This window comes from Bison bison, unplaced genomic scaffold (assembly GCF_000754665.1).
Source record: "Bison bison bison isolate TAMUID 2011002044 unplaced genomic scaffold, Bison_UMD1.0 scf7180017864514, whole genome shotgun sequence".
In the NCBI taxonomy this organism is placed as follows: domain Eukaryota; kingdom Metazoa; phylum Chordata; class Mammalia; order Artiodactyla; family Bovidae; genus Bison; species Bison bison.
In genome coordinates this window covers 1561737-1578044 of record NW_011495067.1, presented here as the reverse complement: position 1 = coordinate 1578044, position 16308 = coordinate 1561737, and the positions used below count along the sequence as shown (strand labels likewise).

The 16308-nt window shown below is 38.6% G+C and overlaps 1 protein-coding gene across 1 annotated transcript in view; it reads right to left on the bottom strand.

Annotated features, from left to right (window-relative positions):
• NEIL3 (nei endonuclease VIII-like 3 (E. coli)) overlaps window positions 1-16308 on the bottom strand; it is a gene marked incomplete at its 5' end in the record, with an annotated part of 45997 nt that overhangs the window by 9306 nt on the left and 20383 nt on the right. Inside the window, 5 exons of the mRNA XM_010829925.1 lie at window positions 398-567; window positions 6133-6299; window positions 8036-8110; window positions 14190-14403; window positions 14708-14842. Coding sequence (XP_010828227.1) covers window positions 398-567; window positions 6133-6299; window positions 8036-8110; window positions 14190-14403; window positions 14708-14842 — 761 coding nt within the window. The remainder of the gene's footprint in view (window positions 1-397; window positions 568-6132; window positions 6300-8035; window positions 8111-14189; window positions 14404-14707; window positions 14843-16308) is intronic.

The window sequence follows — 16308 nt, the reverse complement described above, 5'->3', positions numbered from 1 at the left end:
TCTATTCCACCTGCAAAGATATTCTTACAGAAATCCTCCCTTTCAATTTATGAACCACTTGGACTGAATAACAAATTCAAAAGTTGCTGAAATCTGCATAAAACAAAGCTTTATTGAATAATTCATTAGAAACAGAGAACAGATGTGATCGTCTCAGTTTTTTGAGATACAAAGTCACATACCATGTCTTCCCTCCCTGTTTAAAAAAAAAAAAAAAAGCGCTCAACAGAATATTAGCATGGTTTACATGCAAAGGCTGGCAATTCTTTTAAACCTTTCAGAAAGAAGGCATTTTAGTTAGTTGTGAAATATCAAAATGGAACAAGATATATACTTGACTTTGTGTAATTTATCCTCTTTGAAATGGCAGGAACTCAGAATCAAAATTCAGTCTTACCTGCAGGCCTTGAAGTCAGGCAAGCATCACATGTCTTAGAAGACGGCTTATTTATTAGAGTACAGACCTCACATGTCCACTGCTCTTCAGATTTCTGGGCCACACAGTCCATAAGATGACGCTCTCTACTAGAAGGCCAATTGACTGTGGTGTTTCTAACTGGCAGCATGCTGGAAGAGAATTTGTCCTAAAGTTAATCATTAACACTTTTATTACGGCCTTGTTCTTATACATTCTGAGTACCCGAAACAATTACAGAACCACTAATACCCAAATGCTACACGCTTACTATTGGTTAGAAGTTCTATGTCTCAGAATGTTTTCACTTGGGTCCTGAAGATTGCTGTTAAAGACAGAACTAACAAAAGACTTACAGTCAAAGAACTGTATGTGTGTATGTGTGCTTTTAAACCAACTAAAAGCAATTGACCTAACCACTAGGGAGCATTTCTGAACTAATTTTTAAAGTAAGTGGGACTCTTCCTGAAGCAAAACTATCTTTATCCAACCAAATTAGGGAGGGAAAAAGTTATGTAGAAATTAAAGCAATGACGGTTAAGATGAGAAAAGCTTCACATTTACTTTGTGTGCCTCTGGAATTTCTCAACAATGTCTACTCAGCACTGTGGCAATTAGTTGATCTACAATCTATTATGATGGGAAAGATATCTATACTTAATGTTATTTCCCTTCACATAAAACTCTCTCATGTTGATATCTAACTAAGAGATTAGTAAGCAAACAGTAAAACCAACCCCGATTTTTGCCCACAGACGTAAACTATGACTCTCTACCCTGAATTCCTAATTGACTCTGTATCGTTAAAGGAAGGGCCTTTCTAAGCTCTGATATAGTCCTGCTCTGTAGCACGTTTCTGGGTCTACAGAGCACATCACATGGCTTAGCAACCAAGGCAGTGGCATGGATTCCTTTCATGTGTCCAAACATTAATATTGAACAAAAACTCTTCCAGTAAAGGCTTTGTACCTTACATTTCACAACATGACTTCTTTGACTTTCAAGGGTAGCCAGCCTTGTCTCCTGTAATATATTGCTCCCTACATATAATTATAACAGGTTTTAAATTCAGACTTGTCTGGTAAAATCATAAATAGCATAAGAAAATCTGAAAGTGAGACACATCTCATTATGGTTCTTTTATCTTTACTTACCTTGACTTTTAATGCTATTCAATATTTCTTATCCCTCTAAATCAACTATAGTTTAATAAATTTAAAAAATATTTCTTATTCCTATACTATATCAGACCTTCTAAAGAATTTACTTGACCTAATCCCTGCCCTCTACTGACTATGAGAGGCAGCAGCATCATGCATTTATTCATAATTAAGTAAAGCACAAAAAATTTAAATAACCTTCAGATTTTTAATGTGCTCCAACTTTTCACCATTTTCATTTTCTATCCTATAAATTTACCATAAGAGGATATTTATTGTTACATACAGAAGCTTTGGAAGCATTTTCTCCTAACTGCTCCATGTCTTAATAATCTAGTAATAAATTATTTTCAGTCTCCAGTTGGACAGTTCACCAGAATTTCAACCTTAACATGTCTGCAGTAGGCTGAATAATGATCTCCAAAAGATTATCAGAGTGATCTCTTAATCCAAACACAAGTATCCTTAAGAGAGAGTGAGGCTAGTCAAGGCTACGGTTTTTCCAGTGGTCATGTATGGATGTGAAAGTTGGACTGTGAAGAAAACTGAGCGCCGAAAAATTGATGCTTTTGAACTGTGGTGTTGGAGAAGACTTTTGAGAGTCCCTTGGACTGCAAGGAGATCCAGCCAGTCCATTCTAAAGGAGATCAGTCCTGGGATTTCTTTGGAAGGAATGATGCTAAAGCTGAAACTCCAGTACTTTGGCCACCTCATGCGAAGAGTTGACTCACTGGAAAAGACTCTGATGCTGGGAGGGATTGGGGGCAGGAGGAGAAGGGGACAACAGAGGATGAGATGGCTAGATGGCATCACGGACTCAATGGACGTGAGTTTGGGTGAACTCCAGGAGTTGGTGATGGACAGGGAGGCCTGGCATGCTGCGATTCATGGGGTCGCAAAGAGTTGGACACGACTGAGCGACTGGACTGAACTGAACTGAAGGGAAAGATAGAGACTGGGATCATGTAGTCACAAGTGAAGGAAATTAGAATTACCAGAAGCTGGAAAAGGCAAGGAATGGATTCCCCGCTAGAGCCGCTGGGCTAGGGGTGCACAGCCTGCCCACATTGTGACTCTGGCCCAGTGAGAATAATGCTAAACTGCTGGCACTCAGAACCATGAGAGAATAAACTGCTGCTGCTTTAAGCTATCCGGTTACTGGTAACCTATTACAGCAGCCACAGGAAACTTATACAGATAAAAGTCCAGACCCCTGCCCCCAATCTGCAGTCCTGCTGGTTTGTCACATCTCGGTAAACGGCATCACCATGCACTCAGCTGATGAGGCAAGAAACCTGGGAGCCGTCTGTAGCACTTTCCCTCATACCCGGTGTGTCAACACATCCTGTAGGCCCTGCTGCAGAGGCAAATCTGCCAGACACTCAGAAAGCTTCCGTGGCTTGCTGTGTGGTCCTCTGTGGAGGGGGGAGGGGAGCGTGGAGGATGGAGGCAGTCATTCCAGCGGCACGAGGTGGAGGGCACTGTCTGTGGAGTCAGGCCTGGGGTTCTCTCTGGGCAAGGCCCACGTGCTGCCAGCACCACCGTGCACCTGCTCAGTGCCCAGGGACCACATGCCCTGGTGATGTCAGGGAGCAGGTGGACTGTCTCAAACGTCCAATTCAAGAGATGCCGCTCCATTCTTTGCTTAGGGGATGTCATGACCGGGGCCCCAAGTCCGTTCAAACATGAACCATTCACCAGTTACCCAGGAACAGCCTGGTAGAGGGGCAGCTGAGGGAGACCTAAGGGCTGGTGGTCCTCAGAGAAAGGAGCAGCAGCACCATGTGGGAACGTATTAGTCACAGAGTTACTATTCTATTTTCTCTGTGCTATCCCAGCATCTGATGTATTGCAGACCCTAATAAAGTCAACAGCAGAAAAATGAAAAAGTGAGAAAGAAATTATAAAGACTCCAGTAAAGTCAAAGAATAATGCAGTTTCCCTTCATGGAAACAATACTCACACACACAGGTTTTGCTAGTTAGTATGTAAAGAAGAGCCAGCAATACACGCGTACAGGTATGCAAAGTACGGTGTGACCAACAGACTAGAAAATCTGGGTAGGACTTCAGGAAGGACTGAAGTAAATTTTTAGTGACTGAAGGAACACAAGAATTTAGATCATTATGATGGGGACTTTTAATATTTCATTTGAATTTGAAATGACTTTGAAACAAAAAAAGTTTTGTCAATATAAAATGTGCTCAAATGCTCATCCAGACAATGACTAGAATATACTTACTTGTAGAAATCTCTAAGAGTGGGGCAAATATTAATTGTTTTCAAATGCTTTATTATGTACACACTTATTCTGCAATAAGTCTTCAGCTGGGTGCCAACATATAAAACAGAACTAGGTTAGGAGGAAGGGACTTGAGAGCCCAGGACATGTCCAGTGCACCATGCCTCTACAGCTCACAGGTGACTTCCAAGACTCTTTCAGGGAACCCTTGAGGCTTTGAATCCTAGTTTCAAAAGGCCTTTGCTTATTTGACAATCTGGAAAAATGTGAATTTTTAAAAATTTCAAAAGCTATCAGTTCATAGAAAACAAATACATACGGAATATTAATCACTTATTCAGTAGACGAATATATATTGAACGTCTTCTGAGAGAAACTCTTATACGTTTTTGATCGAATAAATGTAATATTAAAAATAAGAAACCCCTATATTTGTGTAATAAAACATTATCTAACCATATTTCAGATCTCTGATAGTAAAATGGGGTGAGGAAGCTGAAAAAAAGGGAATATAGCATGGTTTAGAGAAAAGTAATTGTTAACAAAAGGTGATGAAGAAAATGAAACATAGGAACAAGGAAGAAAAAACAAAAGACAGCTGGAGACATACTGATGGAGACGTAATGGGGACCTGGACCACATCACTTCCGTCCCAGGGCCCTGAGCTCCCCAGACAAAATGGTGCCTCAGCCCTCCCAGGCCTCCTCACAGACGTGTATTTCCCTGCTTACCCTCCTGTCTCCAACCACCTCATCCTGTTCCCTCTCTGCCCCTTTCCCTCCTACTGTGTAGTTAGGGATACCTCCAAAGCTCAGACCTTGCTTCTTTTCTCTATACTTTTCCAGGGAATCAATCCTGTGTTAATACTTCCACCAACAACACAGGTGTAACCATCAAGCCTTCATCATCTACCATATATGGATCAGGTCCACATATCCAAAACTTGATTTATCTCTTCCATTCCACCCATCTTTCCCAGTGCTGTAAAGTGAAAATTTCTGTTTGGGGGCTTGGAACTTTTTGCATTACCCCACATATCAAATCTGTCATAATTCTTGCTGGATTTAGGTGACTATTTTTTCCTCCATTTCCAGTGTCTTGACCTCAGGCCTAGTAACCATCTCTTGCCCATTATACTACACAAGCTTTATGTGTGTTTCTTCATTTTCTATCCTAACATTGCTATAATCAATTAAAAAGTCTTTAATCTACTGATTTAGGTGAGACATGAACCATTCCTAGTACTACTGGTTCCGACTGGTTAACCCCACCCTAACTGTAAAACTAGCTTTTCCTATTTAACAGCGTACAGTCTTCACGTGGCTTGGTCAGTGTTACCATCAATGATTTGAGGTTTGTGGCAATGCTTTTCCAATTAAATAATGTCTGCTTGCTCATTTACTTAGTCAAAATTATATCTCTAAAAGAAACATCAAATTACACTTTTTCTACGAGATTTTCCCAAGCTTTTGTGTACCTATAAACAGCTAACGTCCCTGCACTCTTGTAGCACTTAATGTGCTTCATGTCTGTACTGATTATTCTGACTTAAAATCACAAATCCTGCAGCTCCTTTATATGGTTAATATTTCAACCAGCCTTCCCCAAAGAGACCTAAGGTGTCTTACCAGGGTAAGTGTACACTGGGGAAGGAGAACTCAGCAAACGTTTTGCAGACTACAGGACCCTAATTCTGAACTGACACCTACTTCAGGAGGCCTGAAGTACCACTGTGCTCCACGGGTCAGAGCAGGGGCTTTTGCAGGTCAGGAGATCAACACAGTTTTAGCTCAATTCTCGCAGTGGAGCCAGTGGGTCCTTGAACCCACCCAGTGGTGAGTTCCCTGCTCTGGAATGCAGAATGGGAACAGACTGACTCAGCCACTGGCTGAATCACTGCGTCTATGTTTAATAAGTAGTTGGTTGCTTCACCAGGAAGACAGCAATTCTGTAAAGAGAGTTTGCTAATGTTTTCTATTATTAATTAAGAACTCTGGAAAGCAGTTGCATTTTTTCAATTATTGACAAAACTACACTTCCCGGTAATCATTTTATAAATGAGACAAAAGCCAAAGCCTGGATATTAACATCAAACTTACAGCTTTTCTGCAGAATCAGAAGAGGCTCATAAGTCATCTCCAGCTCATTCTGGTTTTTGGATGATATTATTTACTATTTTCTTCCAAGCCTTCAAATACTTGTGAGTTATGTTCTGTTCTTAATAGCCTGATAGCTCTTCAGCTATGTTCTCTTATTAATAGCCCTTTTGTTAAGAGAAGTGGGGCAAACAGTACACTTTAAATTAGATTTCTCACCATATGTCAACATGCTGAGGATTTTCCTTCTGACAGTGAGGACAGAAATATGTCATTCTGTTATTCTCCCCTAAGCGACACACAGTTATTTTGCAGCAACACTGACCACAATTAGGACGCTTGTAAACCTTATAGTGTTTAGAGAGAGCAGATCCCACTTTGCAGCACTAAAAACAAACAAACAAAAAAACATTATGTTATATACAAAACAGTGTTGATATATTCTTGAAAGTCATTTCTAAAAATGATTTGTTAAAAATTTACATATGTTTATACATATGTCCTCATAATCTTTCTTTCATCTGAGAAAAAGATATTGACAAGATTCGGCAACATTTGTCAAATAAGATTTGTTTGAAGTAATTAAGCCATTATTTTATAACTTATTAGTATTTAAAATTGCTCTTTGCATGGCTTTTTACCCTCTTATCTAAATAGGATACAAAAGTACTATAATTTAAAATGTCTTTCATGCTTTTAAGGTTTTTATAATTAAAAATAATTATGTGGTTATAAGAAAAAGACTAGATTAGCTTTAAATCTGATTATTTTAGAACACTGAAGCTGCTCACTTTGTTTCAATAGCCAAAAAATTTATTTCTACAGGGTAAAGTTAATAAGATCATCTTCTTCACTGACCTGAAAAGGGACAGTTGTTTTTAATCTTACAGGTTCAATTAAAAAGAAGAAAAATTCAAATGCCATTCTAGCAGCAAACATGTTCCATTTGGCATAAGTTCTATTTCAAAAGACATTGATTATTCTCTGTCACAGTTTTATTCTACTCACATACACATAAAGCTCCTCTAAAGACAATGTTTGGGATTTATATCAGCAGTGTGAAAATTTAAAAGCTCAGAAATACAGCAAATAATAGTACAAGCTGAAAATTAAAAAAACAACCCATAATAATTTAAGCCAAGTATTGAAATACACATCTTAACCTGGGCAGAAAATGGGTAGTTATTTGGAATCATCTTTCCCTAAAAGCACAAGTGGGCATATATAATATTAAAACAGCCACAGATACTTAGGACAGGTATATAAAGCTAAAGACTCATTAACACTTTAGGCCAACTAATGAAGAATCCTAAAATACCTGACTTTGTAACAATAGCAAAAATAAACATTTTCAACATAGAAAATGGAATGTAGAGAAAAAAGGACATATTTATGATAATTTGTTTAAAGATAAAATATGTTTCTGTTTAGTTGCTCAGTCATGTCTGACTCTTTGCAACCCCATGGACTGCAGCCCGCCAGGTTCCTCTGTTCATGGGATTTCCCAGGCATTGGGACTGCCATTGCAAAGGGTTGCTATTCCTTCTCCAGGGGATCTTCCTGACCCATGTCTTCTGCATTGTCAGGCAAATTCTTGATGGGTGAGCTACCAGGGAAGCCCACGCCTATATACACAACTTTCAAAATTTACAGTTTAGTTAGGACTTATTCTCAAAATAGCCTCTGTGTTAAGACAAATATTATCCTATTTTATAGATAAACTAAACCTAAATTAAGTAACCTAAATAATATTAACCACACAAATGGTAAGTGGCAAAATGTGACTGAACCAAAGTCTATATTTATCCCAAAGTATTGCCTCTCTCTCTAGACTACCTACCTTTTACTTTTATATGCCCAAAATTAGAACATGAGTCTAAGTAACATGCCAACATACCTGTTCCCCAACTTAGTATAAACATAATTTAATGTAATTATAGTTAGTTGGGACTAACCTTTGACCTAAAATTTTAAGATGTTAATTATGCCCACAACATGTCACTTCTTCCCACTGTGCTTCTACGCTCTTACCCTTAGATGGCTACATAGAGCCTTAACATTTTTGGTGTAATTAAAGGGAAATAAGCAACATTTTGAATAGTTGAAAAATGTTTGCTCTTACCCTGTAAAAAAGGATGCTGAAATCACGTATCATTTTCACAAGGTGATGGATCTGTTCATCTGTTAACTGACAAACCTTAAAACAGAAAAACTACTCAGGACGGTTTCATAATTTGTTCATTACTGTAGACAGTAGTACCACTTGCCAGTTCTAAGAGTACTATACATAGATTTGAAATATATGCATCTCTTCTAAAACTCATGTATCTATTTAGTGTTCTTAACAGCATTGACCATTTCAAGCACAGATAAATAAACACCATTCTAGAACTTTTTTACAAAACAGAAATGAACTCAGAGACATAGAAAACAAACCGAAGGGGTATAGCAGCAGGGGTGAGAGTGAGTGTTAGGCCCTCAGCTGTGCCCGACTCTCTGTGATCCCATGGACTGTATCCCGCCAGGCTCCTCTGTCTGTGGGATTTCCCAAGCAGGATACTGCAGTGCGTTGCCATTACTTTCTCCAGGGGATCTTCCTGACCCAGTGATCGAACTAGGGTCTCTTGCACCGCAGGCACAAAGGAAGCTGCCAGTGGTGGGGTGGGGGAGATAAATTAGGAGTTTAGGATTAGCAGATACACGCTGCTATATGTACAATAGACAATAAGGTCCTACTGTATAGCACACAGAACTATATTGAGTATCCTGTAATAATATATAGTGGAAAAGATGTTGAAAAAGAATATGTATATATACGTGTGTATAACTGGACATGGTCAAGCAGGAGATGGTAAAAATAAACATCGACATCCTAGGAATCAGCAAACTAAAAAGGACAGGAATGGGCAAATTTAATTCAGATGACCATTATATCTATTACTCTGGGCAAGAATCCCATAGAAGAAATGGAGTAACCATCATAATCAACAAAAGAGTCTGAAATACAGTACTTAGGTGCAACCTCAAAAATGACAGAATGATTTTGGTTCATTTCCAAGGCAAACCATTCAACATCACAGTAATCCAGGTGCCAAAGAAGCTGAAGCTGATCACTGCTATGAAGACATAGAAGACCTCCTAGAAGTAAAACCTAAGAAAGATGTTTTATTCATCATCAGGGATTGGAATCCAAAAGTAGGAAGTCAAGATATACCTAGAGTAACAGGCAAATTTGGCCTTGGAAAACAAAACGAAACAGGGCAAAGGCTAACTGAATTCCGCCAAGAGAATGCACTAGTCATAGCAAATATCCTTTTTTTAACAACACAAGAGACAACGTTACACATGGACATCACCAAATGATCAATACCGAAATCAGATTTATTACATTCTTTGCAGTCGAAGATGGAGAAACTGTATACAGTTAGCGAAAACACAACCTGGAGTTGACTGTGGCTCAGATCATCAGCTTCTCATAGCAAAATTCAGGCTTAAACTAAAGGAAACCAGGAAAAACACTAGGTCAGCCAGGTATGACTTAAATCAAATCCCATATGCATTCACAGTAGAGGTAACAAATAGATTTAGGGGACTAGATCTAGAAGAACTATGGACACAGTTCTGTAATATTGTACAGGAGACGGCAAACAAAACCATCCCAAAGAAAAAGAAAAGCAAGAAGGCAAAGTGGTTATCTGAGGAGACTACAAATAGCAGAAGAACGAAGAGACGTGAAAAGCAAGGGAGAGAGGGACAGGTACATCCAATTAAATGCAGAGTTTCAAAGAATAGCTAGAAGAGACAAGAAGGCCTTCTTCAAGGAACAGTGCTCAATGACAGAAGAAAACAACAAAAGGGGAAAGACCAGAGATCTCTCCAGGAAAACTGGAGACTTCAAGGGAACATTCCGCCCAGAGATGGGCACAATAAAGGAAAAGAATGCTAAAGACCTAGTAGATGCTGCAGAGATCAAGAAGAGATGGAAAGAATACATGGAAGAACTGTATAAAAAAGATCTTAAAGAACTGAAGTACTGCGATGATGTGGTTAGTCACCCAAAGTCAGATGTTCTAGAGTGCGAAGTCAAGTGGGCCTTAAGAAGCACTGGTGCAATAAAGCTACTAAATGCAATGAAACTCTAGCAGAACTATTCAAATCCCTAAAGGACGATGCCGTCAAGGTTTTGCATTCATTATGTCAGCAAATCTGGAAGACTCAGTAGTGGCCACAGGACTGGAAAAGGTCAATCCTCATCCCAATTCCTAAGAAGGGTAGTAACAAAGAATGTGCCAGCCATCAGACAATTGCACTCATCTCCCATGACAGTAAGGTCATGCTTAAAATCTTGCATGCTGGGCTTCAGCATTATGTGAATCAAGAGCTTCCAGATGTCCAAGCTGCGTTTAGAAAAGGAAGAGGAACTAGAGACCAAATTGCCAACATAGCTGGATTATAGAGAAAGCAAGGGAATTTCAGAAAAACATCTATGTATCATTGATTATGCTAAAGCCTTTGACTGTGTGGACCATGACAAACCATGGAAAGCTCTTGCTGCTGCTGCTTCTGCTAAGTCGCTTCAGTCATGTCCGACTCTGTGCAACCCCATAGACGGCAGCCCACCAGGCTCCTCTGTCCCTGGGATTCTCCAAGCAAGAATAAATGGAGTGGGTTGCCATTTCTTTCTCCAATGCAGGAAAGTGAAAAGTGAAAGTGAAGTCGCTCAGTCGTGCCTGACTCTCAGCGACCCCATGGACTGCAGCCTACCAGGCTCCTCCATCCATGGGATTTTCCAGGCAAGAGTGCTGGAGTGGGTGCCACTGCCTTCTCCAATGGGAAGCTCTTAAAGAGATGGTAATAGCAGACCATCTTACCTGCCTCCTGAGAAACCTGTATGCAGGTCAAGAAGCAATGGTTAGAACCTGTATGGAACAACTGATTGGTTCAAGATTGAGAAAGGACTACAACAGGGCTGTCTGCTCTCACCTGCTTCTTTAATCTGTATGCTGAGCACATCATGAGACATGCCAGGCTGGATGAGTTACAAGCTGGAATCAAGTTAGGAAGGAGAAACATCAACAACGTCACATGTGCAGATGACACCACTCTAAAGGTAGAAAGCAAAGAGGAACTAAAGAGCCTCTTGATGAGGGTGAAGGAAGAGAGTGAAAGAGCCGGCTTAAGACTAAATACTAAAAAAAACTAAGATCAGGGCTTCAAGCCCCATTACTGCATGGCAAATAGGGAACAGGTGGAAGTAGTGACAAATTTCCTCTTCTTGGGTTCCAAAATCACTGCGGACAGTGACTGCAGCCATGAAATCAGGAGATAACTGCTTCTTGGCAGGAAAGTGAAGATAAACCTAGACAGAGTGTTGAAAAGCAGAGATGTTACTCCACCCGACAAAGGTCCGTATAGTCAAGGCTACGGTCTTCCCAGTGGTCATGTACTGTTGTGAAATCTGAACCATAAAGAAAGCAGAATGCCAAAGAATTGATGCCTTTGAACTGTGGTGTTGAAGAAGACTCCTGAAAGTCCCTTGGACAGCAAGGAAATCACACCAATCAATACTAAAGGAAATCAACTCTGAATATTCACTGGAAGGACTAATGCTGAAGCTGAAGCTTCAGTATTTTGGTCATCTGATGTGAACTGATGACTCATTGGAAAAACCCCTGATGCTGGGAAAGATCGAGGGTAGAAGGAGAAGAGGGTGTCAGAGGATGAGATGGCTGAACGGCATCACCGATGCAATGGATATGGACTTGGGCAAACCCCAGGAGGTGGTGAGGGACAGGGAGATCTGGTTGCTGCAGTCCACGGGGTCGCAAAGAGTCGGGCATGACTGGGCAACTGAATAACAACATAACTGAATCACTGTGCTGTACGCATGAGACTAACACAACATTGTAAATTAACTATACCTCAACTTTAGAAAAAGTGAAAATTAAAAGAAAAAGAAAAAATACCATTCTTATTTATAAACTTTAATCCTAAGTTCAAGTATTTATTGAATATCTACTTTGTATGGACATCTTCAAAGCCCCAACATTGCCTATCACAGCCACCTTGAAAAGTTTTGCGGGGGATAAAGAGGAAAAGAAAAAAAAAAAAGACCACAAAGAAAGAGGGGAGGGAAAAACAAGCAGAGGAGTAGATGACCACCAAAGTCACTGTCAAGTTTTAAAAAGATATGAATTTATAGACATGCATTAATACTAAAGTACTTGTTAATACATGGAAGAACTCAGAAACAGACTTTACTGAAGATTTTTTTTGTGCATAGCCTAGTATAAATCTCCGGGTTCCCCTTGTAGAATTAGTTATCATTTGGCACATGTAGTTTCAACAGCAATTCCAGAACAAATTCTTCCTGATGACTCACTTTTGTTGTGTGTAATGAATACATTTTTACACAATGGAAATAGATTTATCAGTGCCTAAAATCTAAAACTGTTTAATCAACAAAATCCTTCTAAAAGTAAATATTATCTATTTTTTCATTTATTTAAAGCTTAAAACATATGTATTATACTTCTCAAACTCATTTATTTTTTACCACATCTTATGTACTATGTTCAGTCATATCTTAAAATGCTAAACTATACTTTTTCAATCATTATACATATGCTTTTAGGGAACTAATAGCTTACCATTAATTTTTAACCTACAGGCATTATGGGCAAATGATCTCCTACTAGATGAATGGCTGGCTAGATATAGTGATAAAAAATAAATTGCCAGTTTATCAAAGATAATAACAATGCTCTGGATAAAAACACTCAGTTCTTTTTTCAAAAATATTTTCCATAGAGGTCAAGGTGATTTTAAAAAACTCATAAACTCATTCCTGTTATAATTCTGTTTTGTTATTCTGAATTACAGAAATTTGACTAGCTTGTTCCAAGGGTCAAAAAACAAACTGAATCTATAACAATTATTAACTAGTTTCTCTGAAAACTTATTTCCTACTTATTTGGATTGCATAAAACCTACCTGGGAAGAAATCACCTAAAATAAATAGTTATCTTGGGAAATATGTAAAAGATGGTTTAGTTAATAGATACTACTTGGGTCTGGATAAAAGCTCTAATGTAACTTTCTTCCCTGGAAACTAAAATGTATGTATCCTTCCACCTGGATTTGAATTCTAACCTCTCTGACCTTCTTACAACTTGGCCTATTAATCACCATTTTCTTTTTTTTAACCTCTCCCGCTCTGCCAGTTTCACCCCTCGCCAACATATAAATAAGTTCACATCACTTCAATTGAAGAACAAGGCAAAAAAAACACCTAAAGACCCAGTTCTTATCCTAACATCTCCCTCTGGCAGTCAAATATTTTCCCTTTGCTCCAATCTAAGCAGAAGGCAATGGCACCCCACTCCAGTACTCTTGCCTGGAAAATCCCATGGACGGAGGAGCCTGATAGGCTGCAGTCCATGGGGTCGCTAGGAGTCGGACATGACTGAGCGACTTCACTTTCACTTTTCACTTTCATGCATTGGAGAAGGAAATGGCAACCCACTCCAGTGTTCTTGCCTGGAGAATCCCAGGGATGGGGGAGCCTGGTGGGCTGCCATCTCTGGGGTCGCACAGAGTCGGACACGACTGAAGTGACTTAGCAGCAGCAGCAGCAGCAAGTTACCTTAACAATTACTCTAAATTTTGCTTCCATTTCCTCACCAATCACTTATTCTTAGTCTTTGCATCCTGACTTCCAGTCTTACCATTCCATCAAAACAGCATTTTCTAATGTCACAAATAGCTATACTGAGTGAGTGCAGAGTATGAATTTAAAATGCCAGATACTAAGAGAAATTGGTGACCTTAGTTCCTTTATACATTCACCAGATATTTCTTTAATGCCTTCCATGTGCCAAACACTGTATCTAGACACTCAGATATGTCATTGAACCAAACGGACACTTTCCTCCTAAGAGACTGTATTCTAGCAGAGAACAGATCTTACATACTATATATGTAACAAGTAAACATCAGGCTGTATTTGAAAGTGATCAGTCGTATGGAGAAACAAAAACAAAAAGCAAATTATAGAAGACTCGGGGGATGAAGTGGGCACAACCAACTTTAAAAAGAGTGGCCAGGGTTGGCCTCACAGAGAAGCTGACAATGGGCAAACATGCCCTGACGTCTGTTGGGGAGAGTGTGCTACTGACATTCTCTCCAAACATGTCAGGCCAAATTTAAGTGTTCCTTGTCGAGCCCTTCACAATATTTAAAAATATAAAATTATTTAAAAAATACTTAAAACCTACTTTGACAGAGGGATGGAAACCACTGTCAAAGAGAGCTTCATTTTTGATGATGTTTCCCACCCCAGGCAACACTTTCTGATCCATTAGCACGTCACATAGCATCCGTCCTTTCTGCTTTTTCACTTCACTTTCTGCTCTGGAGAAACTAAATCTAGGTGAACACACATCTAATTCTTCCATCACTCTTATTCTCTGTTGGCTTTCTGTTGAGTTTCTAAAGAAAGGAATAGACAACACATTAATCATGGGCCTGGTTACAATCCACAGAGTGTCATTTTAAATGAGCTTGATATAAACCCTTCACATTAACCAGCACAGAAAAGTTCTATAGCCAAACAATGAAGATCCTATCAAACTATGTTATTTGAAGACTCTTTTAAATAACTTTTTTAAGTTATAAACCACTTTTTAAAAATTTGTGTTTATTTTTTTCATTTCCACATGTGACATCCCAAACCCAACTGCAGAGCCAACTTTGCAGTTTTGCAGCAGAAGCATTTTCTAACTTAATTTTTTACCTGATTTCTACTGATGAGTCAAAGAAACAAATCAGATCTTTGGTGAGCTGTACTTCAAAAACAGGAGAAACTCCATTCTTATTTTTAGACTCAAGTGGATTAATCACGAGGGAGCCTTTCATTCCAAAATGAATCCTGGAACAAAATCAAACCCATTTTTGAGCAGCAGAAAGTATATTGTGCATTAAATTTTTGTTTCTTCATTTATTGAAATATAAGCAAATACCAGTCACAATAAACACTCAAGGGCACAAAATGATAGCTAATAGCACATATTTTTTTTGTTGTTGTTAATGGTTTTGCATCCTTATAAAACAAGATATGGCAATCATTTTTTCAACCCACAAATAAAATAACTTCCTAGAGAAATAATAAGACCCTGACAATAATCCCAAGAAAACATCCCCCTGTTCTCTTTTCTTGTCAGATGAAGTATCTTTTTTATTCACACAACAGTATACTGTTTTCTCAGCCTTTTCTGAGATTCAAAGGCTTGGGGTGAGATAAGGCTAAATTTAAATTGCCTACAGTTGGTGTTTTTATGAATTCTACAAAGCCATGAACACTCACATTTCTTAGTTCTAGCCACAGTGGATTGGAAATGTTCCCATTCCAAAATGAGATCTATAGCTTAAGACACTTATTCTTTTTTAACCCCCTCCCCTGCTTTGGGACAACACAATGAAACAATTTTTTACAAAATCTTTCAGATCAAAAGAAAAGAGAACAAGTCAAAATACCATTGTCTTAAATTCTTTTAGATTCCTTCTACCTTCATATGTATTGGGAAGAGGGGATTTATAAATATTTACAGTTAACTTGAAAGCCACAGTGCAGTGATGAAAAATTCATAGTCTTTCAGTTTTTATAGGATTGATTAGTATGTCCAGTTAAAAAATAAAGAAAAAAAGTGGTTCTATGAGACTTCTGATGATGAAGATCAGAAATGATTCTCAAGATGAAATATTGTGTCCTGCCTTTCAAATCCTTCTCCTTATAGCTTTGTTGAGTTAATAAATATGGCTTTTTTGGCAGCAAATGTTACCACTCTATGCTTCTAATTCCAAAGCACCATGTTACAGTATTGTACAAGGTTAACCAATCTAACTTTAAAAATGTGGGTTTTAAACTCTGTGTGCCCTACTATCAATCATATATGCATTTTACATGCCCCATAGTTCTTGACAGGAAAAATGTGTGCCTATAAGTACTCTATAATTTAGCTTATGGAGGTTCAACCCCAGTGAAAGGTGTACAACTGTCATGCCCAGAAGCCATCATACCTAAAATCTTTTCAGCTGCATGGCTCATAAAGTGGATTCTAAATCATTTTCTATAATGAAACTGCATCCACATATAAAATCTCAAAGGTTAAGACCCAATTCAAAGGCAGGAGTAGTCTCAGTAAGAACCCTGGATCAAATACACATACGTATACCTTTTTTTGGTCTTACGAATCTATTTAGGGAGAAATGTGCATAAAAATAACTTCTTATAAACAAATTTTAGTTAATTTTTATGAAATAGCAAACTGTTGTGATAACCACACCCCAAGAAAACAAGTTTTGTTTATTGTTACATACCCTTTGTCTAAAACTAAG